The sequence below is a fragment of the Brettanomyces nanus genome, chromosome 2, assembly GCF_011074865.1.
Source record: "Brettanomyces nanus chromosome 2, complete sequence".
Lineage (NCBI taxonomy): Eukaryota > Fungi > Ascomycota > Pichiomycetes > Pichiales > Pichiaceae > Brettanomyces > Brettanomyces nanus.
Window position 1 is genome coordinate 1,025,483 of NC_052375.1, and position 27,879 is coordinate 1,053,361.

At 41.9% G+C, this 27,879-nt stretch overlaps 15 protein-coding genes and 1 non-coding gene across 16 annotated transcripts; 6 read left to right on the forward strand and 10 right to left on the reverse strand.

Annotated features, from left to right (window-relative positions):
- On the reverse strand, nt 1-97 carry FOA43_002477. The gene has a single exon. It is a non-coding gene; the product is annotated as a tRNA-Lys (tRNA).
- A 291-nt stretch (nt 98-388) lies between these two features.
- ICL1 (isocitrate lyase 1) lies at nt 389-2,023 on the reverse strand (the record flags this gene model as incomplete). Its single annotated transcript, XM_038922771.1, has 1 exon — nt 389-2,023. One exon carries the CDS (start codon nt 2,021-2,023, stop codon nt 389-391), a length of 1,635 nt encoding a protein of 544 aa, XP_038778699.1.
- A 722-nt stretch (nt 2,024-2,745) lies between these two features.
- Nucleotides 2,746-4,035, forward strand: FOA43_002479 (uncharacterized protein; the record flags this gene model as incomplete). The annotated part of the gene is made up of 1 exon (XM_038922772.1): nt 2,746-4,035. One exon carries the CDS (start codon nt 2,746-2,748, stop codon nt 4,033-4,035), a length of 1,290 nt encoding a protein of 429 aa, XP_038778700.1.
- Nucleotides 4,036-4,050: 15 nt separating this feature from the next.
- FOA43_002480 (uncharacterized protein) lies at nt 4,051-5,161 on the reverse strand (the record flags this gene model as incomplete). The annotated part of the gene is made up of 2 exons (XM_038922773.1): nt 4,051-5,078; nt 5,134-5,161. 2 exons carry the CDS (start codon nt 5,159-5,161, stop codon nt 4,051-4,053), a joined length of 1,056 nt encoding a protein of 351 aa, XP_038778701.1.
- Nucleotides 5,162-5,321: 160 nt separating this feature from the next.
- FOA43_002481 (uncharacterized protein) lies at nt 5,322-7,352 on the forward strand (the record flags this gene model as incomplete). Its single annotated transcript, XM_038922774.1, has 1 exon — nt 5,322-7,352. One exon carries the CDS (start codon nt 5,322-5,324, stop codon nt 7,350-7,352), a length of 2,031 nt encoding a protein of 676 aa, XP_038778702.1.
- Nucleotides 7,353-7,690: 338 nt separating this feature from the next.
- On the reverse strand, nt 7,691-7,945 carry FOA43_002482 (uncharacterized protein; the record flags this gene model as incomplete). Its single annotated transcript, XM_038922775.1, has 1 exon — nt 7,691-7,945. One exon carries the CDS (start codon nt 7,943-7,945, stop codon nt 7,691-7,693), a length of 255 nt encoding a protein of 84 aa, XP_038778703.1.
- Nucleotides 7,946-10,473: 2,528 nt separating this feature from the next.
- Nucleotides 10,474-11,799, forward strand: FOA43_002483 (uncharacterized protein; the record flags this gene model as incomplete). Its single annotated transcript, XM_038922776.1, has 1 exon — nt 10,474-11,799. One exon carries the CDS (start codon nt 10,474-10,476, stop codon nt 11,797-11,799), a length of 1,326 nt encoding a protein of 441 aa, XP_038778704.1.
- A 389-nt stretch (nt 11,800-12,188) lies between these two features.
- FOA43_002484 (uncharacterized protein) lies at nt 12,189-13,232 on the forward strand (the record flags this gene model as incomplete). The annotated part of the gene is made up of 1 exon (XM_038922777.1): nt 12,189-13,232. The coding sequence occupies one exon, from the start codon at nt 12,189-12,191 to the stop codon at nt 13,230-13,232; it is 1,044 nt and encodes a 347-aa protein (XP_038778705.1).
- FOA43_002485 (uncharacterized protein) lies at nt 13,233-14,654 on the reverse strand (the record flags this gene model as incomplete). The annotated part of the gene is made up of 1 exon (XM_038922778.1): nt 13,233-14,654. One exon carries the CDS (start codon nt 14,652-14,654, stop codon nt 13,233-13,235), a length of 1,422 nt encoding a protein of 473 aa, XP_038778706.1.
- Nucleotides 14,655-15,123: 469 nt separating this feature from the next.
- Nucleotides 15,124-15,564, forward strand: FOA43_002486 (uncharacterized protein; the record flags this gene model as incomplete). Its single annotated transcript, XM_038922779.1, has 2 exons — nt 15,124-15,132; nt 15,193-15,564. 2 exons carry the CDS (start codon nt 15,124-15,126, stop codon nt 15,562-15,564), a joined length of 381 nt encoding a protein of 126 aa, XP_038778707.1.
- A 54-nt stretch (nt 15,565-15,618) lies between these two features.
- FOA43_002487 (uncharacterized protein) lies at nt 15,619-17,472 on the reverse strand (the record flags this gene model as incomplete). The annotated part of the gene is made up of 1 exon (XM_038922780.1): nt 15,619-17,472. The coding sequence occupies one exon, from the start codon at nt 17,470-17,472 to the stop codon at nt 15,619-15,621; it is 1,854 nt and encodes a 617-aa protein (XP_038778708.1).
- Nucleotides 17,473-17,853: 381 nt separating this feature from the next.
- On the reverse strand, nt 17,854-19,149 carry FOA43_002488 (uncharacterized protein; the record flags this gene model as incomplete). Its single annotated transcript, XM_038922781.1, has 2 exons — nt 17,854-18,749; nt 19,104-19,149. 2 exons carry the CDS (start codon nt 19,147-19,149, stop codon nt 17,854-17,856), a joined length of 942 nt encoding a protein of 313 aa, XP_038778709.1.
- Nucleotides 19,150-19,305: 156 nt separating this feature from the next.
- FOA43_002489 (uncharacterized protein) lies at nt 19,306-19,890 on the forward strand (the record flags this gene model as incomplete). The annotated part of the gene is made up of 1 exon (XM_038922782.1): nt 19,306-19,890. One exon carries the CDS (start codon nt 19,306-19,308, stop codon nt 19,888-19,890), a length of 585 nt encoding a protein of 194 aa, XP_038778710.1.
- Nucleotides 19,891-21,035: 1,145 nt separating this feature from the next.
- On the reverse strand, nt 21,036-23,603 carry AMD1 (AMP deaminase; the record flags this gene model as incomplete). Its single annotated transcript, XM_038922783.1, has 1 exon — nt 21,036-23,603. One exon carries the CDS (start codon nt 23,601-23,603, stop codon nt 21,036-21,038), a length of 2,568 nt encoding a protein of 855 aa, XP_038778711.1.
- A 190-nt stretch (nt 23,604-23,793) lies between these two features.
- DPS1 (aspartate--tRNA ligase dps1) lies at nt 23,794-25,488 on the reverse strand (the record flags this gene model as incomplete). Its single annotated transcript, XM_038922784.1, has 1 exon — nt 23,794-25,488. One exon carries the CDS (start codon nt 25,486-25,488, stop codon nt 23,794-23,796), a length of 1,695 nt encoding a protein of 564 aa, XP_038778712.1.
- A 217-nt stretch (nt 25,489-25,705) lies between these two features.
- On the reverse strand, nt 25,706-27,526 carry RLI1 (Fe-S cluster-binding ribosome biosynthesis protein; the record flags this gene model as incomplete). The annotated part of the gene is made up of 1 exon (XM_038922785.1): nt 25,706-27,526. One exon carries the CDS (start codon nt 27,524-27,526, stop codon nt 25,706-25,708), a length of 1,821 nt encoding a protein of 606 aa, XP_038778713.1.
- Between the last annotated feature and the right edge of the window lie 353 nt (nt 27,527-27,879).

Below are 27,879 nucleotides of genomic sequence, written 5' to 3' on the forward strand. Positions count from 1 at the left end.
CTCCCTGTGAGGGGCTCGAACCCTCGACCGTTCGGTCGACTTCTGAACTTTATAGATCCTTAAAAGCCGAACGCTCTACCGACTGAGCTAACAAGGAAAGTTCACATGAATAGGCGGAAGTGTTATCCATTCAGTAATATTATTTAGTTTTTGTTAATTTATTCGACTATAAGAATAAGCCAGTAATAAGGCACCCAAAGACGCGTCTACATTGAAAATATTCATTTCTCTTATGAGATTGTTTGCAAAAAAAGTGTAGGAACCACGCTGCCTCAATTGCTACTCCGCTATGATATGGAAACAAAGCGAATTACTTTCAAAAGTGAAGAGAATAAGTACCAATTGTTGAAGCTTGTATTCTTTTAAACTTATTTAGTTATAGTGAAACTCATTTGAACTGAGATTCTGTGACACCTGAACCCATAGCAGAAGTACTGGAGACACCACCTGTAACCATCTTAACTATGCTATCGACATATTCTGCTCCAGACCATTTTTGATGCTTAACAACTTCAACACCGTCTTTTATCTCATTAGCCTGGATATTTTGTCCATATGCTCTCATACCGATCTTCTTGAAGTCCCTGGCAAAGTTGTCGACTGCCAAAGCGGTGGTATGCAAACCAGCCAAAGTGATGAATTGCCAGATGAATCCAAGCTTTGTTAGCCTACTAATGTAAGTTTCTTGCTCTTCTGGAGACATTGCTGTGTTCCAGTTGAAGGAAGGAGACAAATTATAGGCCAGCCATTTGTCTGGATAAACTGCCTCAACACCTTCGGCAAATTCCTTGGCCTGATCGTATATAGGCAATTTAGTTTCCATCCAAATCATATCGGCATATGGAGCAAAGGCTCTGGCACGATTTATGGCACATGTTGTACCACCCTGATATCTATAGTAGCCTTCTCTGACTCTTGGTTTCTCCCAGTCAAAGTAGATATCCTTTCCAATAATCTCCTTGGCGAGTTTACGTGCATCAGCGTCGGAGGTGCAGCTTAATGGAGTGACTTTCTCGCTGAATTTCTTAATAGCAGCATCTTTATTCTTAAGATCGGACTTCTTAATGGCCTGTTCCACAGCCTCGTTGAAACGCATGACACCTGCTTTCGAAACCCAATCGGCTTCGACTTTCTCCAATTCGGGACCCTGAATACCCTTATTTTCAGCAACGTTCATCACTTCGACCAAAGATCCAACGTCAGGATTTGTGCAACCTTGAATGAAATAATGGTCTCTGACATCTATGGTAGAAGTGATAAGAGTAGCAGCTTCAGAATCAGTTCTGGCAACTACAATCAAATCGCTACCAAAAACATCGGCAGAAGCTCTGATACAGATCAAACGGTTAATATGTTCCTGAATAGGAACAAGCACTTTACCGGCCATATGACCACATTTTTTAGTACCTGGAGCCTGATCCTCGATATGTATACCAGCAGCACCATCTTCAATGAACATCTTGGTCAACTTGAAGATGGCCGTGGTACCACCGTGACCGGTATCAGCATCGGCAATAATAGGTCTCATAAAGTCGATATATGGCATCTTAGCACGTTCTTCCTTGGACACAGTAAACCGTTCATGGTGCTGCTTTCTGTCATGGAATAGTTGACCGTAAAACAAATGTTGAACCTTATTTGGTACAGTGTTCATAGGGTAGTCTGCCAAATCAGGAGAAGGCTCGTTCGAGGTCGAGGCAGTAGAAGAGCATTGCCAACCACTAACGTAGATTGTATCCAAATATTTAGCCATTTGTGCAACATGAATAGGATCCAAGGCACCAAAAGTTATGGAAGAAGTGCCGTTCTTAGCATGTTCCGTGAACAACTTGAAAGCCTTCTTGGCCATGACGTCAGAAGCGTTAGGGTTCTTTATGGTAGATCTTCTAGAGGCAATATCCTCAGCAGAGTAAGCTCTTCTGATACCTTTCCATCTTGGTTGAGACCACCATTCCTTAATAGCGTTGACTTCCTTGTCGAAGTCTTCCTGTTCCTTTTCTAGGTCAAGTTTAGTGTAAGCCATCTTGATAGTATAGTGAGAGAATATTAACAAACGAGTGGAATCAAGATGTAGCACAGAAATTCATATTAGCAAGACTTGCACTCATATTTATATACGAAGAGTTCTCCGTAGAGTTCTAGCTGTGAATCCCGGCGAAACGGACTGGAGCTTGGATTCTCGTTCTAAGTAAAGTACTCTATGATTTTTCACCAACATTGCCATGATTCATCTTTCCTCTCCCCCACATTTCGCACGCTTTCCTAATTGGGCGAAGGTAGTCGGGGTTCTTGGATTTCTGAAATTTCCTTCGCCCCGCAAACTATTCCGACAGTCCGAATCTCCGGCAGAGTGATGAAGGGGATTAAGGGCACAAGGCGGTTTGCTTAGAAAGTCCGAGAACGGGTTCTACAAGTGAAATAAAATTAAAGTAGTCAGCTATAGTGTCGAATGTTAGTAAAACAAGTGAGCCAACAAGTGAGCCAAACAGGTGAACCAATATGTGAGCCAAGTATGTGAATCAAATATGTGAGCCAAATATGTGAGTCAAATATGACAGTAAATATGTCAGTAAATAGGTCAGTAAAATGGGTGAGTCAAATAAGTTAGTCAAATAAGTCAGTCAAATAAGTCAGCCAAATCCAATAAACTTAAGCCTTGCACTTAATTCAAAGCGAGGCTTCTGTTTGCATTTTTTTACTGTCTCATCTCCGGTGATTGTTTGTCCTGTTTCTTTTTATTCGACAATGGAAAAACTCACGGACGTCAACAAATTAGTACCGACGATCGATGAAGAAGTCAAGTCGATTCTCCATCAACTCGAACAACCGATAACCAGATTCGGCGAAGGCCCTGGTGAGAGACGTGAAAGGCTTATTGAGTTAGTGAGTAGTGATGAGAAGGCCAGAAATGCGATGATAAAGTTGCAAGAGTCATCTTCTGATGACCTTATGTCGGATCTGGATAATGAGGAGTTTTATACTCCAGGTACAGACGATGTTTTCCAAATAAGGTCTTCTATAGCTGATGACTCTCTTCGGAGAGCCCAGAGAAGAGTTTTGGGGCAGCATCAACTATACACGACTACGGATCCGCTAGAAAACTTGAAGTCTCGAAGAGCCTATTATAAAGGACTCAAGAGCTGTTTACAGCTTGAAGGGTCACAGATTGTATCTAACCGATTCACTTCGGCTGTCCAGTTTTCTCCTGATGACTCCTTGATTGCTGCTGCTTCTTGGAATGGCAGCTGTTATATATATGATTCTAAGACTCTTGATTTAAAGCATACTTTCAAGGATTTACTCTCGGAAAAGGTGTCTGCATTAGACTGGATGCCTGATAGTACAGCCAAACGATTGGCTACCGGAGGTGCAGCCGGTAAAATCAAGTTGGTTGACTTAGAAAACCGATCAGATGGAGAACTTGATGGTCATCAGGGTAGAATTACTGATGTACAGTTTCATCCCATTTGCAAGTATCTTTGCAGCAGTTCTTATGATCTGACATGGAGATTATGGGACCTTGAAAAGATGCAGGAGATCTATTATCAAGAGGGTCATTCAAAGGAGTTGACCGTTTTAAAAATTCATCCAGATGGCTCTTTATTAGCCAGTGCGGGTCTTGATGCTATGGTAAGAGTCTGGGATTTGAGAACGGGTCGTTCTATTGCCGTGTTAAGTAATAACGGTCACATTAAAGCTGTTCATGCTATGGATTGGCGACCTAGTGGTTTCCAGTTGATCACTGGTGGTGCTGATAACAACTTGAAGGTTTGGGATCTTAGGAAGAGCAATTCTTCTGCTGCAGAAACCGTCTTGGCACACTCAAAGATGATCACAGATGTTAAAGTGGCTTCCAACGATAAGTATTTTGTCTCGTGTGGCTATGACGGTTACTTGGACGTAATATCCTGTGATAATTTTGTCACCATTAAGAAGTTTAAGAACATCGATAAGTTGATGACCTGTGATGTAAGTCATGATAGTAAGAGGATTATTACTGGAGGATGGGATAGATCCTTGAAACTGTATCAATAATACTTACTTTCTTTTCTATAGAGTATAAACAGGCATTTCATCGCTGTAGCCATCCAATACCGTTATATTATTGATTGGAAGTTCATTTTTAACGATATAGTTAATTATGTCCTGGCTCAACGCACCTCCCAATATACTGCTCACGGGTTGGTATTCGCAGTAAGCCTGTCGAGCGAGATTGGTGATGGTTTCCGGGTTCTTCAAAGCTATTTCCTGTGGAAGTTTCAATTGCGAGAGAACTTTGAGTGTCTGCTTTTGAAGTTCATTGGCTGAAACATCCACATCCTCTGTAAGTTTATTAAGGTAAGAAGGAAGCTTGAGTAGGGCGAGTATAGCCGGTAGAAGAGTACAGATCTTCTTTATTTGCTTCTTAGTCGAGGGATATTTCTGCTTAAGGAACTTCCCGCTCAACTGATCGAATGGCCTAAACTCATTCCTGATTGTGCAGCACTGAGTCTGAGTATCATTCTCTTTAATCTCTTTGACGCTCGTTATACTGCTGACAGGATCTATAGGTCCCACTTTTTTACTTGATTGACTGTCATATTTGACATTGGATTGATGTGCTATCAAGTCCGCAAATATGTATCCATAGAGACCATGGGTGCCAGAGCAATAGAAGGGGATTCCAAGTCTCCTGGTGAGTCCATTAAGACGAACTATCTCTGATTCGCATACACCCGTCGCAACCACCAAACTGAACCTAGTGATGAATTCTTCCAAGTTGACGATACTAGTCCAATCACGTGTCTCAGTGTCTAATTCAACTCTCGGGTTCAAATCGCGGATCCGTGATTTGCATGCTTCAAGCTTAAACTGACCTACTTGAGTCTCATCAAGGAAAAAATTAACGTTGAGATCCTGGTCAATCACTTTCGAGCCGTCAACAATAGTCAAAGATCCAATTCCACCGAGAACCAAATTTTTGCATACTTCCACACCGACACTGGTTAGATTAATTACTAAGATGTGCGAGTTTCGAACATCTCCTTGAGCTTTTACTCCCCAGAGACGAATCTGTCTATCGTATAGTTTAATTTCATCTGAAATGTTAGTAAATTACCCCCCAAATTATTTTGGATATCGTCTTCTACTTACCCTCTGTAAGAGGTTTGCTATCAGTCATGATCATGGAAAGGACGAGATATACTTAAAGTTAACTAACTAATTATGCTTATTCCGCGACAAAAGGACATGTAGAATGAAGAAAGCAAAAAAAAAAAAAATATATCCATATACAATATTGAACCAGTTGAACACCACTTTATTCTTCTACCTTATTCACGATGGATCTTCATAAGATTCTAGATGCTAAACCTCAACCTCAGGTGGTGGATGAAGATCATTTCTTCATAGATCCCCAATATCAGAAATCTAATCACTACAAGATCGCTACCCCTATGAGTGACTTCCAAAAAGAGTTAATGGACCAAATTGTGTCTCTTCATTACAGTGACATCCTCAAGTTCTTCGAACGTGTTGATGATTCAAAGAAAGTTCTGACCCAGACACAGGAACGGATTGTTCTAGACTCTTTACAGACTATGCTTACCAATGCACAACTTGTTGCTTCGCATCCATATCTATTGATCGACCACTATTTTCCGAAAAGCTTAACCAACAGAGATCTTCCAAAGCGATTGGCGGAAACCAGCGGCAAGTTTGAGATTCTCCGCGATATTCTCAACATTATGGACTCGTCGTATAATCCAAAGGACAAGAATGATAAGTCTAAAGACTCTAGTAAATATATCAACGTTGGAATTGTGGCAAAGGAGGGTAAGACTCTCGACTTGGTAGACTCTCTTTGCACTGGATCCAAGTGCTATCTAAGGAGATATTCTGGTGTGAAGGTGAGGGACTCTGGTGCCAAACAGAAGGAGCATATGAGGCTGCGTCTCACTGTTCATCTTTTCCCATCCAGTATGGAGAACTTGAACGAGAAGGAGCTTCCAAATGAAGATGAAGGTGAAAGTTTGCAATTGGACTACCTTATTCTATTCGATATTACGGCAGATGCCTCGAAACTTCAGTCTTACATGATTCCCAAAGGAGTCACCAAAGTGCTTCAATTGGTTCCTATATATTCAGTGGATCATATTGCATTGTATTTCCGCCATTTGGTGCACAATAGGAATTACAATGACTACTTGAAACCTGTTGTTGCTGCTGTCGTGGTTATGAGAGACCGTGTGGGACAGTTGCCACCAATATTGAAGCCCGTCTACACTAATAATCTACAATATCTTATGGAATGGTTTGAAAATCCATTAAGTATCAAATGGCCCTTGCCAGATATGCCCTCCATCCCAACATTCCACGGTAAAGATGTCGAACACTCGTTGTTGACTGAGGTTAAATTCAATTTTGACAATAAGGATTTTCTTAAAGAGGAAGCAGAATCCAATGGAGAGCCCAAAGAGTTAAATTTGAACTTCAGTTTTGGAGGACGAAAGACACAAATGGTGAGCCATATAATTCAACCTCGATTTTGCGGTAAAGACCAAAGAAAGCTTGATTTTTACCAAGAAAAAAGATGGCAGAAGAAGTATTTGACGAATCCGTTGAACAGCGATTACTACAAGCTTACGGGAATCTCGAGAGAGATCCACCAGAACGAGGTTCTTACGCATACTTTGATATACAGTTTGACGATGAAGATGACGGATTTGGAGAACCTCAATTCGGAGGTAAAGACATTTGATCACGCCTTTGAGGCTAGGCAGAGAGACTTCAAAGTGATGCGTGAGCAGTATTCCAAGATGTCTAAAGATATGCACGAGATGGGAGAAAATGTGAGTGGTAAAACGATGCGGATCGAATCATTGGACAAGTTGATCGAGGATTTTAAGAGGCAGATCAATGAGTTGAAAGAAAAGATTACGAAATTAGTGGAAGCACAGAATGGGAAGTCTCGAAAGTGGATGGAATTGGATACCAAGGGCGCTGATCTTCGGGAAGAGATTGGGAAGGCCGAGGAGCATCTAGAATCTAATGGTAACGAAATGAAGTACATGAAACAGGAAATAGATAGGGCCGAGAAGTCGATAGACGAGTCGCGTGCGGCAATGCAGAAAAAGCTAGAGAATCTGGAAGAATTACAGAAGAAAATTGGAGATTTGAAGGAAGACAACTCCGGAGTTATACAGAGACAGAAGAAGTTGCAAGATGTTAAGGAAGAATATGATAAAGCTAGAAACAAAAAGATCGAGCTAGTTGATAGACTCGATCTAACTATGAAAAGATTGATTGAGGCATCGACTGGACGATCGCGGTATGTAAATTATGCGCGAGGAAGTTTGAGGGATGCGATCTAAATAATAGACGCCGGCCTAAGAAAATATATGAATAAAAAGAAAAGATAACATAACATAAAACATTCCGAAGGATGTGTGAAGGAAGTAAAAATTTTCTCAAACAGGAACAAGTTTTGTACTAATTGGTAAATAAACATACCAAAAGGTTTTGTTTACAATTAAATTTATAAGACTCATGAAGATATCACCGAATGACCTCAATTAAAGCTAAAAACTATTAGAGCTCGAACGTTATACAAATAATAAAAATAAAAAGAAAAGGACAAAGACTTACAGAAACGTAAGACAAGTAGCCAATTCAAATTATACCGGAGTAATCAATAAGATATCAAACCCGTTTATAGCAACATAGCACCTGCGGCCAAAGCAGCGACACCAGCAACGTAAACGTTGGCGTGTCCAGCAGCAGCGGCACCAGTGAATGTAGAGATAACAGTAGAGTTCTCTGGGCAGTAGGTGGTGGTCAAAGTGACAGTGTGACATGGACCAGACTCTTCACAAGATGTGATGGTCTCAATGACAGTGGTGGCAGTGACATCGGTGGTGTTGTAAGCAGCGGCGGCAGTTGCAAGTAAAACAGAGGAGAACTTCATTTTTGATAATAAGCGAGTGAAAAGTAGAACAACAGAGAATGAACGATAGTTGGTAGAGAAAGAAAAGATCAGAATAGTATTGGACAGGTCACCAAATATGTGGCAGATTGGGTGCTTTATATAACGTTTTGCAGATGGATCGATCCAATTCTAACTGAAAACAAGCGATTTCCCCATACGGAAGGTTACCTATCCTAGTCCGGCTAAGACGCACACCTTGCACCAACCCGTTGTACCGCATACGTAAATACGAAAGCATCACGCTTAGCAACATTTCCTAATTAGGACATGTATGTACAATCATTATCGCGCTCCGATCTGTTTATAGTTTCAACTGACCTCTAAGAAGCCGGGGCCTCATTGAGGAAGAAAATTTTTGCAGTGTTTGCATTGTTTGTGTTGAGCTGGAGTGGTAAGGCTCTCACGGTAAGTGGGAAGATAGATAACGAATCGACGTCAACAAGGGTGAGTGTGTGTAAACAATGATGGAAAGGTTTTTAGGGGCTCGAGTGCGAGTATGAGCATGAGCAATGTGTGCGAAGCGCGTATTCAACATTCAGGCTAGTGCATAGTGAAGCAATGAAACATGCCACCATGACTACCAACACGATGGGTGGATGGAGTGTTGATGGATGGAGTGTTGTGGATGGAGTGTTGTGGATGAAGTGTTGTGGATGGAGTGTTGTGGATGGGTGTTGTGGATGGAGTGTCCCGGGTGAATTTCATGTTTGTGCCGGTAGGTCCCCCGTATTCCCAGTGACCCGTGCCGGATTTCCAGTGGCCCGTGCCGTATTCTCGACCCCTGAGAAGCCGCACAGGTCGACCCGTAACCCTAGCATTGTATGGCTGTGTTTCGTATTATGCTCATACTGAATTGTTCTAGCCTTCACCAACCTCTTCATAACATTCTGTTTGTATTTGTTTATATTTTTGTACATACCGTTGCTACTCATATCTGTGTTAATCTGATCTTCTTATCGTACGATATACCGTTCCTGTCGTAGTATTCTATCTGTAATTTCGACCAGACAAAGTCCCCAACCATAACAATCCCGATCATACTATGAACTAGACCAATGGCATAGAAGAAATTGGCATTTCCAGAGTTAAGTCCCATCCAGACGTAATAAAAAAATGGTAATAGAAGCTGTACCGTGAACATCGCCAATGCTGATACCGCGGGAGCAAATTTCAACTTTTTGAAAAGTGGCTTCATTAGCATTGAGATGGAGAACTGTAGATTAAGATCCGTGAGTGTAGGATAAGCTCTAGACAGATTCACCAATGCAAGCTGGCACCAGATTGCAAAAAGTGCATCTTCTGCCGTACTGTTTGCTGGAGTGATAAATCTCATTGTCACAGGTACGATGAAAATGAAGGTGTAGAGATTAAATACACCAAGATAGAAATTGCTGAAGAATTCAAACACCTCTGTAAAGAAGTACCACCAAAGTCCTAGATTTGGAGTAATTTTGCTGAAATTAATGATGTTCCCGTAAACCAAGTTGATGAAGTTGAACGAACCACTTAGTTGGAAGTTGATGGCTAACGTAGCAGCTAAAGATACCACAAAAACAGACATATTTTTCATCAGGATGCCAATTTTCTTGCCTGAATCGGCCTGTTTGTAGGCGTATGCTAGTAAAGGAATGATTAGATACCAACTGTAGTAAGTGAGGGAGGTAGAAATTGCAAGTAAGATGAAAGCTAAAGGATTACATCCATCTGCCAGAACACAATTAAGCATGGTGATTAAAACAACGTTATTAATGGTATAGGTTGATTTTGCAAAAGTTGTCAATAATGCTAAAGGATTAAAGCTGTAGAACACAGCAACGGCATAATCTGAAAAGTACGACGATTTTTCTTTGGCCTTGCTGGCTAATTGTTGGTTCAACCTAATTAATTGTAAAGCAAAAAGGGTGTCCAGCAAAGCGAAAAAGAAGCTGATTTGGAAATCACTCTTAAAGATTTTGAAAAGCTCTAGAACCATTGGAGGATGGTGAATAATCTCGCCATCTTTGTAAGGATTCATCCTATTTGTGGCCAAGAATAGAGCCTCTTTCAAAGATCGGTATGAGTTGATAGGGGTAGAGAACAGAACAGACTGATCTAATACTTTAGTTAGTTGTGGTAGCAACGTCGGTACTATAAGTCTAATAGAGAACCCTATAGCTACCACCGAAATGGTTAGCCGTTTGTTCCATTTTTCCATATTGGGGGAGGCAGGCAGGCAGGCAGGTAGGTGAGTACGAAAGCAGGTGAGTAGGTGAGTATGCAAGTGGGTGAGTGGGTGAGTATGCAAGCAGGCAAGTAGACAAGTAGGTAAGCAGGTGAGTAGACAAGTAGGTAAGCAGGTGAGTAGACAAGTAGGTAAGCAGGTGAGTAGACAAGCAGGCATTTGGCCACGTCGAAATGCGCGAAGAAAAAGATGAGAAAAAAATCGAGTTGAAAAATGGTCAACGAGAAAGAACAAGTTGTATGGATAGACAAAAAGAAGATAGGCAATTAAGTAGTGAATAAATAGTATGGGAAAGACTAAGAAAAGACAGCATCAAAAGAAGAAGGTAAAGGAAGAAGATACGGTTAAAGACACAACGGATGAAGCTACTGAGACTGAGAAGTATGAAGAGGTGGAAGAGGCGGAAAAGGCTGAAGAGATTAAAGTCCGATTAAAAAAACTACAATTGGAATCTGACGAAAAGGATCAACGAATCATAGATCAAAAGTCAGAGGAAACTTTAGAGCAAAAATTACAGCAGAAGGAAGAAGAATGTGAGAAAGTTAAAGAGAACTATCAGAATCTACTTGATAGACTCTCTTCTATGAAGACGGTGTTCACAAAGATGAAGACTTCTGAGATTGAATTTCATAAAACCAAGGAACAAGTTTTAAAATTGGAAAAGGACAAGATTCAACTAGAAAAAAAAGTTGAAAAGGTGGAGGAAATGAACCAAACGATCATTGATCTTCAGAAAGAGATGAATAACATCAATCTAGAATGTGAAAAGTTGACTAGAGAAAATAACAATTTGAGAAAAGGATCTGAAATTAAAGACGGTGAGTTCCTATTGGAAAATAAACGTCTTCAGACAGCCAATAAGAAGTTGATGATGGAACTTCAGGAGTCCAAATCAGAGATGGAGGAATATCTCATTATAATAAACGAGGAGAAGATGTCCAAGCAGGGGCTTCAGCATGAAATTGATGAGATCAACCTAAAGAATGAGCGTTCCGAGGCTGAAAATAAAAGATTGATTCAAGAAAATCAATCCTTGGAGAAAAAGGTGGCAGAGATTGAAGGTGAGGTTACAAATATTAAGCAACAGCATTCTAAGGAACATCAAGAATTGAAGAATCAGCTTGATACTAAGGTGATTGAACTTTCAGAGTCCCATGCCAAAGTAGAGGACTTGCAAAAGTTGCAGGACACCCTAAAGCAGAAATCTGAACGATTGGAATCGCTCGAGCAGGATTTTAAGCAGAAACAGAAAACTATCGGTAAGCTTAGGCATGAAACTATAGTGTTAAACGAACATCTTACTAAGGCCATGAAACTTATCAAACAAGAATCGTCTCAGGATACTATTGATAGAGAATTGGCATCCAACTTGTTCGTCAGTTTCCTTCAAATACCAAGGGGAGACTCCAAGAAATATGAAGTTCTCCAGTTGATTTCTAACTACCTCAATTGGGATGATACTAAAAAGAAGCATGCGGGACTTCTCAATTCCAATCAGAAGACAAATTCCAACAGTGTCATGGACTCTTCCGCCAATAGACTTAACACCAATCGATCCTTTGTATCTCTGTGGACTGACTTCTTAGAAAAGGAGTCCACGCCTCATAAATAAATGGCTTTCTTAGTAATCTTTACTTATCTCATATATATACAATATTCCCTCACTTTAAAAACATATGCCCAAAAATAAATACATAAATAAATATCCTACAGAAGTAATCCAATATCTGTTATAAAACAATATTTAAAGATAAGTTATGTAAACTACAAATATTCTAAGTCTATAGATGACAACTAGACAATTTCTTCGTCTATATTCAGCTCTTCAAGGATATTAAAAGTTGAGAATACAGAATTCCAATTTACACAACCTAGTATACCGAAATTTTTTTTGGGTCCATTTTTGGAAATAGCGCAACGGTTAGAACCGCTGTAAAAATCAATAACAGAGTTCGAATCTTTGCTCTCCCTTCTTTCTCATGGTGACTACTTCTTCATCCAATGTCCAATCTGCCTATTCCTGTCTTTACATCACTTGGACTCTTTATAGTAGATGAGATTCACTTTGATGATGGAATGTCAATTCATGATATTCTCGGAGGAGGAGGTACTTTTGGCATAGTTGGCTCAAGAATGATCTTGGGTAAGAGAATGTCACAGAGATGCGGATGGGTGGTAGATGTCGGTAACGACTGTCCTCCAGAAATGATAACTACGCTCAAATGTTGGAATACAGGTGCTATATTCAGATACCATGAAGATCGGAAATGCAATCACGGCTGGAATAAGTATGGGACTAACGATTTTAGACAGTTCAAGTTTACCACCCCTCAAATTGACATTACTGTGAAAGATCTACTCAATTACAAACATCTACTGCAGTCAAAATCGTTTCATTTTATTCTATCGCCTCAAAATTGTCTCGATGTTCTTACCAAACTCGAGGATAATGCGGAATCAGACACAAAGCCTGTCATTGTATGGGAGCCAGATCCAGATGATTGTACCAATGAGATGTTGGAACACTGCCTTCCCGTTTTGAAAAGGATCGACGTTCTTTCTCCGAATGCAGCCGAATGTGCATCCTTTTTGGGACTTGCAGAACCTGTAGATCATGCAGGCTGTGAGATTGTGGCTCAAAGGTTTTTGCCCCATATGTCAAAGAGATCGGACTCGGCTGTAGTATTACGATGCGGGGCTATGGGATGTCTATTACTGACGAGAAGTCTTAGGGAATGGTTCCCGCCTTACCACCAGGGCTCTAATTCTATAGTAGATCCTACGGGATGTGGAAATACGTTTGTAGGGGCCTTTGCAACGGGAATGGTACTTAGTGGAAGGGAGTTGAAGATCGCATGTATTTGTGGTACATTGGCAAGCGGCGCTTCCATTGAACAGCACGGCGTTCCAGGCTTGACGGATGGAGAACCTGAGTTATGGAATGGTATAAGCATGAATACTCGTGCCCAAAGATACTTGGAGTCACACCCTGAGCTAGAGATCGAATACGAGGAATTCATAAAGAAGATAGCACCACCCAACTAATCATAGATACTCTCTCTCGATCTCTTTGAAGGTCTCAACTATAGTCTTGACCATGAAATTTGCTTGGCCCTCGGTGAATGTGAAAGCAGGACCAATGGTACAGTGATCACCATAGCCAATAACCTCGTTATCATTGACTTGCTCGTTACCAATGGTTCCCGAAGCACCCATAACAATCAATCCTTTATCAAAGCATTTCTGTTCCATCACACTGCCAATGTTAAACTTATGATCAAAGGGTTCCTTGGACTCTCTGTCTTTGACAGCCTCTACGGTAAGAAAGTTACCAGCGCCTCTAACGTCACCGGCAACTTTACAGTCCTTCAACTGCTCCTTGAGGTCTGCTTTCATCTTATCTCCGAGGATTCTCACATTCTCGATAAGGTTATCTCTGTAAATCTTCTGCTGAACTGCCAATCCAACCCTGCAATTGAGAGCATGGCAATGATATGTCTGGGCGCCAACGATCAAATTGGAGCCCTCTTCAAAGGCATCAACAACTTTGGGAGATATCATAACACCAGCCAAAGTGACTATACCTGAACCAATTGTCTTACCAACGGTGATCAGATCTGGACCTCCTGAGGATAGGCCAAATTCAGGATGAAGAAAAGTGAAAGGATAGCCGCACCGACCCAATCCACACATAACCTCATCGCACATGAATAAAGCACCATACTTATGAGTTATTTCTCTGAGTCCATCTAAATAACCTTTTGGAGGAGTAGGAGTTCCCATGGTAGAACCACCAACAGTCTCCACTACAACACCGGCGATTGTAGAAGGATCGTTCTCAATAAAAACTTTCTCTGCATTGGCTAGAAGCTCGTTGGTGTAGTCTTCCTCAGTCATTCCAGACTTGATGCCACGGTAAGGGTAGCATTGAGCGATTTTTGGAGTGCACTCATCACTGAGCAAAATAGGTTTGAAAGGAGGTTTTCTGGCACAATCTCCAAGAGATAAGGAGCCGATGGTAAAACCATGGTAGGACTGCTTTCTAGAGATAAATTTGTATCTGTTAGGATCACCTCTCTCCAAATGGTACTGTCTCATAATTTTCATGGCGTTCTCGTTGGCCTCAGAACCGGAACCCGTCCATAAGCAGGAACTAAACAATCCTTTCGACTTGTCACACAAAAATTTGGAAAGGTTTTCAGCTGAATAGTTACCGTAATGGCCACCAAAGGTGTATGCAGACTCTCTAGCAAAATCGGAAAGTTGATCGATGATTTCGGGATCATTATGACCCAACGAACAAACAGCAGCACCGGAAATACCATCCATAAGAACTTTCCGTTCTCTTGTTTTGGGATCTTCAAGAATAATGTACATCCCATCTCCTTTGGAACCCACACATAGTAGTCCCTTATCAGAGATCTTTCTCTGGAAGACGTAAGAATGGTCCTTAGTTTTGACAGTCATGGAAAATAGACAACTTAACCACTTCTATTGGACCCATTGTATTCAACACACACCAAATAGATTCAATGGACTCCTTTTATACCAATTCTCAATGAAACATGATGGAAGGTGAACCGAGCGGAAGTTTCCATTTTAGGAAATTTGATGGCCGAAACTCGGCTACGGCTCTTATTTTTCTTATCAAGAACTGATAAGACAGTCACGGATATCGAATTCCGCTTCTTAGCTAGAGCTGAGAGAGGACGAATATGGCAGTTCATGCCTATGAATCGATGACTGTGAAGGTTTTGGAGGTTTCGGAGGAGCTGTATCTGATAAGACTACTACTGATAGTATCTGATCTTACTTGCGTCGATAGTCCTAGTCGATGGTGGTAACTAAAAATTTTCAGAGTTGGGAAAACCAACCACTCTTAACAGAGACAAAATGAAATGGATCGACTCTTCCTTCTGTAGATTGTTTGATTATCATGTTCTCGGTTTCTAAACTCACAAGGAATACAAGTGCGGTGAGAATTATACAACAATGCCGGCTGAAGAGAAGTAAAGCAGGGCTCAATCCTGAGGCACAGAAAGTGGTGACGCAACTTTCGGTTATGTCAGCAGGTAGAAAAATGCCCAAGATGCTGAAGCTTTGCAATGAAGATTATATCAAGCATAAGACTATAATGAAAGCTTGGTCTGTGAAAAGAAAGCAGGAAAAGGAGGCAGAAGAAAGATCAATTAAGAAACAGTACAGAAGTATTAGAGAAGCATTTGAAGACTTGAAGCTGGCTAGTCCTAAGCTCTTTGAAAAAGCCAATGAACATGAATACGGAAAGCGGTTTCCCTTAGAGATGAGAATACCCACAGAGTATCCCCCAAGACAGATATGGTACTACGATTATGTGCCACGGAAGAGAAACGATTAGAGAGTACTCGATTACCTTGTAAATATGCTGTATTAATTTAAAGTTATTATATGATCACCATATCCTTTGCCAAATATACCTGATTACCAGACGGTCAGGGTTTGGTAGAAGGTACCATAGAACAAGCGCAGAAGATAATAGTCCTAGTATAAAGGGCATCACGACATAGGTACCAGCAAATTGCGAGATAAGACCCACTAGAAATGGGAATATGGCACCACCAGAAGATCCCAAGGCAGTGATGATAGTCATAGAGATAACCTGAATCTTTCTAGGTAAAATACGAACGGCAACGGTGATCATCAACGGATAAATTGGACCTGTAAATAGACCAAACAATGCCACAAACACGGCCTCGACGATTAGAACCGGTAAAACCCATGCGAGAGTACAGCAAATCAATGAGACAACTATAAGAATAGAGATGCCACGCTTGGCTCCAACAAATCGATGAATGCTTGGAGTGAAAAATAATCTGCCGATGGTCAAACCACCCCAGAAACCTGAAGCCACATAACCGGTATTTCTGGTACTTCCGTGGCGATAAACTTCCAAGAAAGTGACAATCCAACCTCCCATAGACACTTCTGCACCCTGATAAAAAAGTACGAAAAAGGCCAAATACCAAGTTATCGGTGTTTTAAGAGCAGCATGAAGCTCCTCGATTCCTACAGAACGCCCTTCCAGACGTGTATCAGGGTTAACATCCTCAAAAGTGGTTTCACGAGCCTCTCCGCTAGACGCACCAGCGTTATTCTTTGTATTGAGTTTTACCATCTTGATACCAACAGTAACTTCCGCAGCTTCTGGTGTCGAAGCATTTCGCTCAACGAGAGGATCATCGGATTCCCAAGCCCTGAACTCTTTCTCATAACCTTTGAAAGCTAGAAACTGATTCACCATATTAAAAGCAGACAAACACAACATGATGCAATAGAAATAGCTCCATTTAACACCTTGATTAACCATGACAGTGGCCACCAAAGGTCCAACGCAAGCACCAAAACCGTAAGAACCATGATAAAAGCCCAAATAGATTGAAGACTTCTCAAACCTGCTCAAAAATAAGTTTTGGAAGGAGTAATTTGTAGCAAGACCAATTCCTCCAAAGAAAAAAGCCACCACAACCACAGGGAAAGCCGGTGCAGAACAAACCATCGAATACATGATAATCAAACAGGCACACCCAAGGCTTTGCAAATTTCTGGAACCAAGTATAGGTTCCAATTTATGTGAAAAGACGGCAATGACAATGAAACCAATAGCATTGGATATCCAAATCAACGACACCACAGTATAATTGATACCATAGTAGGATTCCATTCGAGGCAACAAGGCACCAGGAGCACCGTCCGACAAACCGCCACTCATAGCAAAAATGATCGATGCCACGAGTCTCCATTTGTTACGGAAAGAGTTTTCTAAAGTAAGACCTTGACTTACATTCTCGAGATGTGTATTTGATGAGTTTCCATCGTCATTAACCGATGCCAGCACCGTTTGTTGCTGGGGTAACGCAAAGCTGTCCTTACCTGGCATGTCAAAATATGAGGTTCCATTGAGTTCGTAGCCTGGTGTTGTAGGGAGACTCTCTGGAATAGGAGGAGGAATCACAGGCTGATTAAACGAACCAGAAGTCGAACCGGAAGCCGAACCGGAAGTCGAATGCGAAGCAGCAGCACCAGCTGAACCAGCTGCAGCTGCCAAAGAAGAAGAACCTTCATTTATACAACTAAATGCACCGGCACGAAAGGACGGTGGCTGGGTGCCTACGGAAGAACGCCTATACGCAGACGAAGAACCCTTCTGAGTAACCACTCCAAAAGTAACGTTTTTCGAGAGAGGCTGAGCAGGAGATATGGGGGAAGTGGTCGGAGTAGACACACTCGAAGAATTAGGAGTACTCATGTTCAAGAAAGAGAGAACGAAGAAGAAGAAGAGAGGCTAGTCAAACAAGGAGAAACAAAAATTGTGATTACAAATTTGACTCAAATCAAATAGGCTATTTTTCATTTCAGATCTTCAGCCTTAATGCTCGTCGTATTAAATCCCCACAGATCAATAAGTACTGGGCCTACGGGGCCTACGGGGCCTACTGGGCCTACTGGGCCTATTGCGCCTGCGCCTACGGGGTACTACAGGTGGGGTATGGCTGGGAGTGAGAAATTTCTTGCACTAACTGAATGATTGATTCTATTCTTATCGCGCTGCATTGTAACGGAAAGATTGTAATGACCGGGATGGTTAGAGAAACGGCGAACTTGCCATATTGGGAAGCATCAAAGATTGCTAAGTGGTTAGATGCTGATTGAATTCTCCAAACTCGGAGCTGGAGGAAGAGGAGGAGGAGTCGGTCGACGTTGTCTTGGGAGAAAAATAATCACTGGCTTCCGAGATAATCACGTGATTAGATATGGTATCTCCGGACGATGATTCTGGTAAGGACGGAGATTTAAGATCTTGAGTACACTGGGGGTCCTGATCAAATGATGAGTTACCAACCTCACCCAACTCATCATAACCTCTTTCTGCTCCATCTTCATATCCGGATTTAGATTCAGATTCAGAGTTAGAGTCAGAGTCATAATCTGTGTTCTCACTCTTGGTAGATAATTTCTTTGAAAATGCTAGAAAATCGTCATGCTCAGGAACCTTAGGATCTTCCTTCACAGCATCGTTCGATAGATGATCCTTGGAGATCTTCGACTTGCGGCCAAATAATGTCTGCAAAAATCCTTTTTTCTTCTTACTCTTTTCAGATCCTTCCAATTTGACCTCGTATCGCTTGACTTCTAGATCCTTCTGCCTTTTCTGTTCCTTTAATCGTCTCTCTCTTTCTTCGCGCTCTTTGGCTAACCGTGCTCTTTCCAATTCCTCCTTCTGATGCCTCTCGTCGATGATTTTCCGAGCTTCCACAAATGCTGCATTAAGTAACTTCGGATTAACTTTCCGTTGAATCTTCTCTTCCTGCTGCTTTTTCTTTCTTAGTCTTTCCATGCTTTGCTGGCCTTTATTGCTCTCTTTCGAGGACCATCTAAAGATGTTGACATTTCTCTGTGACGGCCGACGCTGCCTCTGTCCTATCTCATCCAAGTTCTTTTCTATCTGATACCACTCGCCAGCCTTTGTTGAAGCTTGTTTATGTATTTCCGTATTATTCCAGTAATCCCTCGATCTGAAATTACCTATTGGTACCGTTTCCCTTCCAAATTGTCGTCGACTAGACGTTATAGTGTTGTATATCTTCAAGCATCCCTCATGTCTTGTAAGTATTCGATCTGTATCCAATTCTGGGGTATTCTTACTGTAGCTGACATCGGGCAGAATTTCGAGTATCAAGTCATCAAGAGGGTGATCAAATTTGGGTACGCCCAGTATGCTGGGCACGATGGGCACGCTGGGAACGCTGGGCACGCTGGGAACGCTGGGCACGCTGGGCACGCTGGGCACGCTGGGAACGCTGGGAACGCTGGGTACGCTGAGCACTCTCGGTACGCTGAGACTATTGTCACTCTCTCTCCCATCTCCATCACTCCCACTATCCGCATTCCCCCTTTCTGCCACCCATGGATTAGCATCATCCATAATTGCTTCTCTTTTCAAAAGTAAGTCTTCACCTCCTTGCTTAATTTCTCAGATACCTTAAAAAAAAGGCTGTTCTAATAACAAGAGAAAATTTAAAAACAACTACCAACCTCCAAAATTGGTTGTTCATTCTTTCTTCTATTTCTCAGGTAAGTCATGGCATACAACATTCTTCAACTCTCACAATTCCCTCAATATAAAGTTTTTGTGTCTCTTTACAAGGGAGTGACAAATCACGCGGATATCAGAGATTCTATAAAGTCTGGGTCTCTTCCTGACGATTTTGACTTTGCCTTTCTCAATGCTGCCAATCTACTTTCTATGGAACAACTTTACAGTGCGTTGTTTCGCTGCTTTGTCGATAAGAGAAATGGTAAGATGAAGGCAAATACCATACATACTGAACTCATCAGTGATCTTTCTCCGGTGAAGAACATTATGGAAGCCCTTACAAGATTTGGTATTCCTGCCGAAGGTGAAAAATCAGATTTGATCATACTCAAAGTGATCGAAAGTACTACTAGTCCTGAAAAGGCGCAACTCGATCAAGTTTATGACACTGTCAGTAAAGTTGTTCAAAATAATGGCGTAGCTGGTGTCTGTTTAACGGATGCTGCTCTAGAATCTACCGTTGATCTCCAGTCTATTCGGAAAAACTATAAGCTAGGAGATATGTTCACTGAGGATAGAGAGAGACTCAACAGACTTATCATTGGTACCATACAATTGAGAGGATTATAGTAGTAGTAGTAATATCATTTCTTATTCTTGTCTACTAACATCAAATTGTAGCTAATCACTAACTGATGCCGGCCACCGCCATAAAATGGGTCAGACGGTTGCAGAGAATAGTTCCAATTTTGGTAGTATTATATTTGGGATTTCTTGAATATGCATACTGCTATAAATTTTGCTATACAAAAATACCCACCAGATCCATATCCATCGGACTCATAGTAACCTACAACTTTCTTGTAGCGTTGGCTGTGTTCTCTTGGATCATGGTGTTCGTCCAAGGTCCATGTCATTTAAGCATTCCGGTTCCTCCTTACGACTTGGATGGTTACTACAAAAATGGACAAATGTGGATAAAGAGTGGCCATAAAAGTGATGGGAATTTCGATCTGCCTGCATTTACTCCTCCGGAATTGTTCCCCTGCAACTGTGAAGGACTCCCTGCTTGGTGTACTGAGTGCAATTCCCTTAAGGTACTCAGATCGCACCATTCTTCAAAATGTAATAGATGTGTAGTGACTATGGATCATTTTTGCGGCTTTTTAGGAGCCGTTGTAGGCCAAGCAAACTACATATACTTTCTTGCATTCATCGTTGCTCTGGACTCACTACTTCTTCTAAGCATAGTGTCAATACTTGGCTACACGGGTCGAATGAGGCACGATATTCCGCCGGTCGTCATTGTAGCACTTGTGGCCAATTTCATCTTTTTTCTCTCTGTGCTAAGTCTTGTGACTGAAAATATCATCATGATCTGGCACAACGAGACTACCATTGAAACATTGGCACGAAAGGATATAAAGAAAAAGCTCGACAACCACAAGTCTTCCCCGGTTACAAATTCAACCCCTTATATGAACCTCGAACATCCAACTATAAAAGGGCTTCGATTGGTTGTACCTCTTTCACTATACGACTATCCGTATGATCGGGGAAGCTTCTGGGCCAACCTAAAAGACAGAACGAACTGCTCAAAATTAACTCATTGCGCTGACATACAGACGATCCTTCAATATGAGAATCAATCGGTATCGGAGCAATTCAAACATAAGTTATATAAACGAATCGGATCGGGCAATCACCCGGAAATGACTGTTTTCGGTTCAAGAAAAGTGCAAAGGGTATTTTTATAGAAAATAAATACTTCCCACTCATTCTTTATAATCCAGAGATGAGTAATAAGAAACAAGGTCAGTCTCAGTCTTCAACGTCTCTGCCCTGTAAATCAGTCTAATATCGGGAACATTGGTCTTCTCAACATTGTTACCGTCTGATCCCAGAACATTGAATTTCGAACCAAGCCAGTGACGCTTAAGCTGCCTCTCAAAGCCACTCATAAACACAGAGTTCTTGGCCAACTCACACATATCTGCATTGGAGAGTTTCCAAATTTGTGCAGCCACTGAATACTCCTCAATTAATGGTTCACGGGTATAAGAGAACTGCAAGGGATCGTCAGTAGACAATGAAACTTGCAATCCACGTCTAAAATAAGCCGGAAATGGATTTTTCTCATAGTTTAGGAAAAGAGCATTATTGGAAAGTGGCGACATGGCAATTCCAATCTGGCTCAGATAAAATAGGTATTGAACAAATGGTACTTTTCTTAGCAGAATACCATGGGAGATACCTTCAGAGGTGAGATAGGCAGAAATCAAATGCTCAGGGTCACCAGCTTCACCGCAATGAGGTCTTAGAACGAAAGTGTTAAAGCCTCTAAGCTTTCTCCAAACATTCAAAGAGGCGATGTTGGCGTACATGTAATAAATATAATAAGAGTAAGGAGGGTTGTACTCCGAATCCCATTTCCGAGGGAATGGGAACTTCTTGTGGAAACGTCTATCGGTCTTTGATTCATCATCGACGGAATCGAAGCCAATGACACGCCGCAAAAACACATACAACTTAGGGTGCGAGGAAGGATCCCGAGTCACCTCAAAGAGTGGCCTGAAAAGATTGATAACAATTTCTTGGAAGTTGGTCACTATGCCATTCTTCTTGTACACATCGTACAACCTTGGAATTTGGACCAACCAGCGTACATTATGCGAAAATAGCTTGTTATCAATAACCCAGGAGGCAAGTTTGTCCCACTCATCGATTGACCTACCATAAATAGATATTCTGTATTCAGCCATCTGATATTTGGAAGCCTCAAGGTCACAAAACACTTCTTTGGTAATTTCTGCAAGGTATCTTCCATTAATGTAGTTGTCTGTCTTAAGGAAAATCTCACGTAAACGAGACTCTCCCATAGGATTATACTTCAAGTTGAACTTGTCGAACCGATGAAACGTATCTCTGTGGGCGTGCATGTCCAAAGTGTCAATACTCAAATCGTAGGCAGTCAAATGCAAAGATTCAAACACCTCGAAAAGTGACAGAACTTTACCGTCTCTTTTAATCACCTTTTCGTCTGGACACTCACGCATCTTATGCTTGATAAACCGAAGAAGATGCTTCTGGTTCATACTTGCTGAGTGATGAACGTGAGTATCTACTTTACGAACGTTGTAAAAGTCTCTATGAGGATTTCTCTTGGACTCAGAGGTCTCCTCGTGATCATTCAAAAGATAGTACAAGTTCCATTTGGCTTCCAAGAATTCTAACCGTCTAAAAGCAAAGGACTTGGTAGGTCCGTCAGACGCAATGTTGATCAGCCTTTCCATATCCAAATAATAATCCTTGATGGTAGGAATATAGGAAACGGGCTCCTCTGTGAGTTTGTCTATCACCTGAAATACGTCCTCCTTATTGATGGTAAAATCATGGTCGGTATCCAAGCCTGGAATTTCACACTTGGAGAGATCAAAGGCATCAGCGGTCTCATCACCTTCGTCCAGTAATCTGTCTAGGGCATACTGATCACCCTTACGCCAGAAAGGTGGGGGAGGTCTGGGGTAAATCTTCCAATCGTCTTGATTTTTCGGATTGTCACCGTCATTTTGAAAGGACAACTGCTGGTACTTGGCTCTGGTCTTCATGGCCCAATCCAGATCTTTATAAATCTTAATAAGCTCAGGAGAAGGAGGTTCAGGAATCACACCATCATCACTGGCAAAGACACCAGCAACGTTGAAATGAAGTCGTCTTGGAATGCTGGGGGAAATCTTAGAAGGTGACTCATCAACAGGAGGTGATGCCTCAGCCGCTGCAATCTTAGCCACACTGCGTAACTCATGCGTAAGCGGATTGTACTGAAACTTGGCACCACTTGAAGTAGTCGACGTTTCCTTGGAAGTGTTGATTGTTGTAGTGGACGCAACGGGAAGAGTTAAGGCAGGAGGGGCAGCAGAAGGAGACAGTGGATCCTTAGGATTCTTAGACTTCTTGGAGACAGTGGATTTGGGAATAAAGTCGCCACCAGCCAACGAAGATCTTCTGGTGCGACGGGAATTCACCGAAGAAGACGGCGAAGCCTTAGGAGAACTTATTGAATCGTAAGCATCCTCACGGGCCTCTCTATCTCTCAAATCAGCGTCTTCCTGATACGAGAAATGGGCACTACCGGCTCGTATCATGGCGGCAATATTGGAGACATTACCAACACTATCCTCACCTTCAACTAGGTTGTCCTCTTCGGGGATGTAAACGGAATCTTTACCATCGGAATTGTCGTCCGAGTAGACACCAGTGTCAGGGTACTTAGTGCCACTAGTACTAGGAAGATGGAATTGATACAAGTCATTGGCAACAGAATCGGTATCAGATTTGCTCATAACTTGGAAATATCTACCGATTTGAACGAAATATACAACGACAGCAGGACAACAAGGCAAAAAAAAAGGAACAAAAAGTAACAGGTAGAGGGAAGGGAAAGTGGGCCAAATGGAAAAGACCCTATGAAAAAAGTTAGCGATATTAATGGATCGTGTAGATGCATTATAATTTATTCAGGATTATATAAAGCTATGGTCTTAATCTCTTAGGATCCCTTGGGAATAGAGAGGCTCTTCTAATGTTCTTCAAGTCCAAAAAGAACATAAGAACTCTCTCCAATCCAATACCACCACCAGCATGTGGAGGACATCCGTAGGAGAAGGCCTGAATATAGTCCTCCAAGCCGGGTTGATTTGGATTGATGCCCAAGTCATTCATTCTCTTGACAAGCAACTTAGGCTCATGAATACGCTGAGCACCGGAAAGAATCTCTTCACCTCTCATAAAGAAATCATAAGAGTTCGAATACCTAGGGTCATCTGGATCTGGCATAGTGTAGAACGGTCTGATAGCAGCAGGGAACTTGTCCAACACGTAGAAGTCAGTGTCGTATTTATCTCTGACAATTTTACCCAAGAACTTCTCATTTTCGGTGGTCAAGTCATCGAAATCACCCATCTCACGACCAGCATCTTTCAACATCTTAACGGCGTCTTTGAATTTAACAATGACCATCTTCTCAGGGATTTTGAACTCCTCAACAGGATACTGTTCTCTCACGGTGGCAATCTCCTTCGCATAACGCTTCTTCAACTCGGTGAACATAAAGATGAACATGTTACAGAGCATTTGGATAGCCTCATGATAGTGCTCTTCAATGGCCATCTCCATATCCAAACCAACAAACTCAGTCATATGACGATGCGTGTTAGAATTCTCAGCTCTGAAAACGGAACCGACTTCAAACACACGTTCAAAGTCAGCAGCGATACACTGCTGCTTGTAGAATTGAGGAGATTGAGCCAAATAAGCCTTGCCCTTGAAATACGCCACCTCAAAAACATTCGCACCACCTTCAGAAGGAGATCCTATCAGCTTAGGGGTATGTATTTCCGTGAACTTCTGATTGGTTAAAAATTCACGGAACAATGAACAAATACCATGCTGAAGACGGAAGATTGAGTGATTAGTCACTGTTCTCAAGTCAATGACACGGTAGTCCAATCTAGTGTCCAAATTAACCATTGGCAAGCCCAACTCTGCCGATTCAGCTTCAGAACGAGAAGCATCTTCAACAAGTAATGGAAGCTTCTCGGGTGTAGCTTCAACCAAGTAGATCTTAGAGATATGGATCTCGATATCCTGAAGAGTGGCACTCTTGACAGCTTCTTGGACTTTTTTAACCTCTCCATGGACCAAGACGATCGACTCCAAGTGCAAACCGGATGCCCATTTCACCATAGGCTTAGAAACGTGCTCCTTATCTGCACGAAGTAAACCTTGTATGATATCATTCTTCTGACGAAAAGCAAAGAACAACATGTTAGAGCTCTGCTGTCTGGATGTATGGACACGGGCTCTAAAGATGATCTGCTTACCGTCATCAGCGGTAGTCAACTCGTTCAAGTAATAACGCTGCTCTCCAGTGACCTTATCGTCTCTGGACTGCATAAGAGGTAATTCGCCATAGTTCTCCGTGGCAAAATCATTGGTCTGCTCTTTTGCATCTCTCTCAGCCTGTTCCTTGGCCAGTCTTGCGGCCTTTTCTGCCTTTTTCTGGGCCTTCTCCTGCTCCTTGAGTAGCTTTTTGTATGCTTTCTTACTCAATGGCTTACCATCTGCTCCGATGACAGGCTTGCCATCTGGTCCTACAGCCATCTTAGGCTGTTGCTGAGTAGACGCAATCTCAAGGCTTTTCACTTTGTTTTCGAGCTCTTCACTCATAATTTCCAATCAACTCTCCAGATTTAAACAAAAAATGTATGAAAAGAGAATGAACTCCAGTTGTCAAGAAAATTTTCGCCCGGTCAACGACGTTTTAAAATGGCTCATCGAAAATCCGTGAAAAATTTGTTTTATTAAAGCACTACGACTACGACTCTACTACAACTCATCACATGTAACTCCATTACAGTGCGCACTTGTCCGCACATCTATATACTTACAACTCAGTATTCTCCAAAAAGAAGTAGTTTCCAGCCAACTTCTGCTCCTTATCCATCTGAGAATCCAACTTGTTAATTCTTGGCCTAAAAGATGTTGGATCTCTTCTGAAAGTGACATTCAAATTCTTAAGGAATCTATTGCAACCAGTAAGAAGAGATTCAGCCTTGTGAGCTGTAGCACTCATAGAAGGCTCACCTTCAAACACCATGACTCTATCGGCCATGTAGGTAGCCATAATGAAATCGTGCTCCACAATGAACGCCGTCTTCTTGGAATGGATAATGAATCTACGAATCACCTTCGAACAGATGATACGCTGTTCAGAGTCCAAGTAAGCACTCGGCTCATCAATCAAATAGATATCTGCAGGTCTACCAAGAGCAAGAATGATGGCCACACGTTGTAATTCACCACCAGATAAATGCATCACGTTCTCATCCACAATATCCTGAATCTTCAAAGGTTTTATAACATCAGTGTTGAACTGAGGAGACAAGAACGAGGCTCTAATCTTCTTTAGGAACAATTGACGAACTGTTCCCTTGAATTTAGGAGATATCTTCTGTGGCTTCATCGACACATTCAGCTTAGGAGCCTTAGATCCTTCATCTGGCTCCAATTTTCCAGCCAATAATCGACAAAGAGTGGTCTTACCGGTTCCATTTTCACCCATCATCACGATAATCTCAGAGTCAGAGAAATCTCCCGCTTCCACAGTCAACTTAAATTCACCCTGAGTCCTGGCCATCGATGGATAGACAAAATCAGCAGTTTTCTCAATAAGAGTATTATCAGAAGCATCAGCCAACCGGAATTGTAAAGACTCCGTTCTGAAACGCATATTCTCAGTAGGAATATGACCATCAAGGAAGATATTAATACCCTCTCTCACACCGGCAGGAAAAGTAACAACACCGTAGACAGAAGGAACACCATACAAGATACAAATAAAGTCCGAAAGATAGTCCAATACAGACAAGTCATGTTCCACAGCAATAATGAAGGTGTCGGCGTTCAAGAGCGAACGAATCACCTGTGCAGCCTTTAAACGTTGCTTCACATCCAAATACGACGAAGGCTCGTCAAACATGTAGACAGCAGCCTTCTGGATACAAGTCATGGCAATGGCAAATCTCTGTAACTCACCACCAGAAAGTTGTGCCACTTCACGCTTCAACACATGCTGTAATTGTAAAGCTTTAATCATGTGCTTGGCTGAATCCTTTCTTTCCATTCTGTTCTTGAGCAGAACTCCCACTCTTTTCTCATCGCCACGAATGGCATGAGGAATGCTATCAACGTATTGGGGTTTAATGATGGCACGAATGTTGTCCTCCAATAACTTGGTGAAGTAATTCTGTAATTCAGAACCACGGAAGTATCTGATAATTTCCTCCCAATCAGGAGGATCGTCGTATCTTCCAAGATTTGGCTTCAACTTACCCGAAAGAATCTTCAATGCGGTACTTTTACCGATACCATTGGTACCAACCAATCCCAACACTTGACCTGGTCTCGGCGTTGGTAACCTGTGTAGCTTGAACGAGTTTGCAGAGTATCGATGCGTCACTTGTGACTCCAAATTTGTAGGCAAATTGATGATGTTAATGGCACCAAAGGGGCATTTCTTCACGCAGATACCACAACCAATGCACAAATTCTCAGAAATGAACGCAATCTTCGATTTAGGCTCCACTTCAATACAAAGACGTCCTGTCTTCACCACTGGACACGATTTCTTGCACTCCTGCCGGCATTTTTTAGGCTTACACTTATCCGTACTAACCACGGCAATACGGGTATTTTTATCGCTCATTGCTATGCTGACTGTGTTTCCTATCCCTCCTTTCTCCTTTATGCTCTTGTGATTTACTGTTGGTGCTTTTGCATCAACCCCTCGAAAAATTTTCAGATGCGATAGTAAAAAAAATTTTCTAACTCATTTTTCATGGCTTCTCGAGGTGCAGGGGTTTTGTTCTCGTGCCCAATGAGAGGAGCGTTGAATGAAATCATCAGCTGAGCTGGATGGTAGGTGGGGGTAGCCGAAAATAGTAAAAATAACTGACGAAATGCACAAGCAGAGTATTGAGAAGCACATTGGGTGCACTATGATTGTCCCCTATGTCTCTGGTGCATGCATGTGCCAAATACGTTCGTCCAAAGAATAAT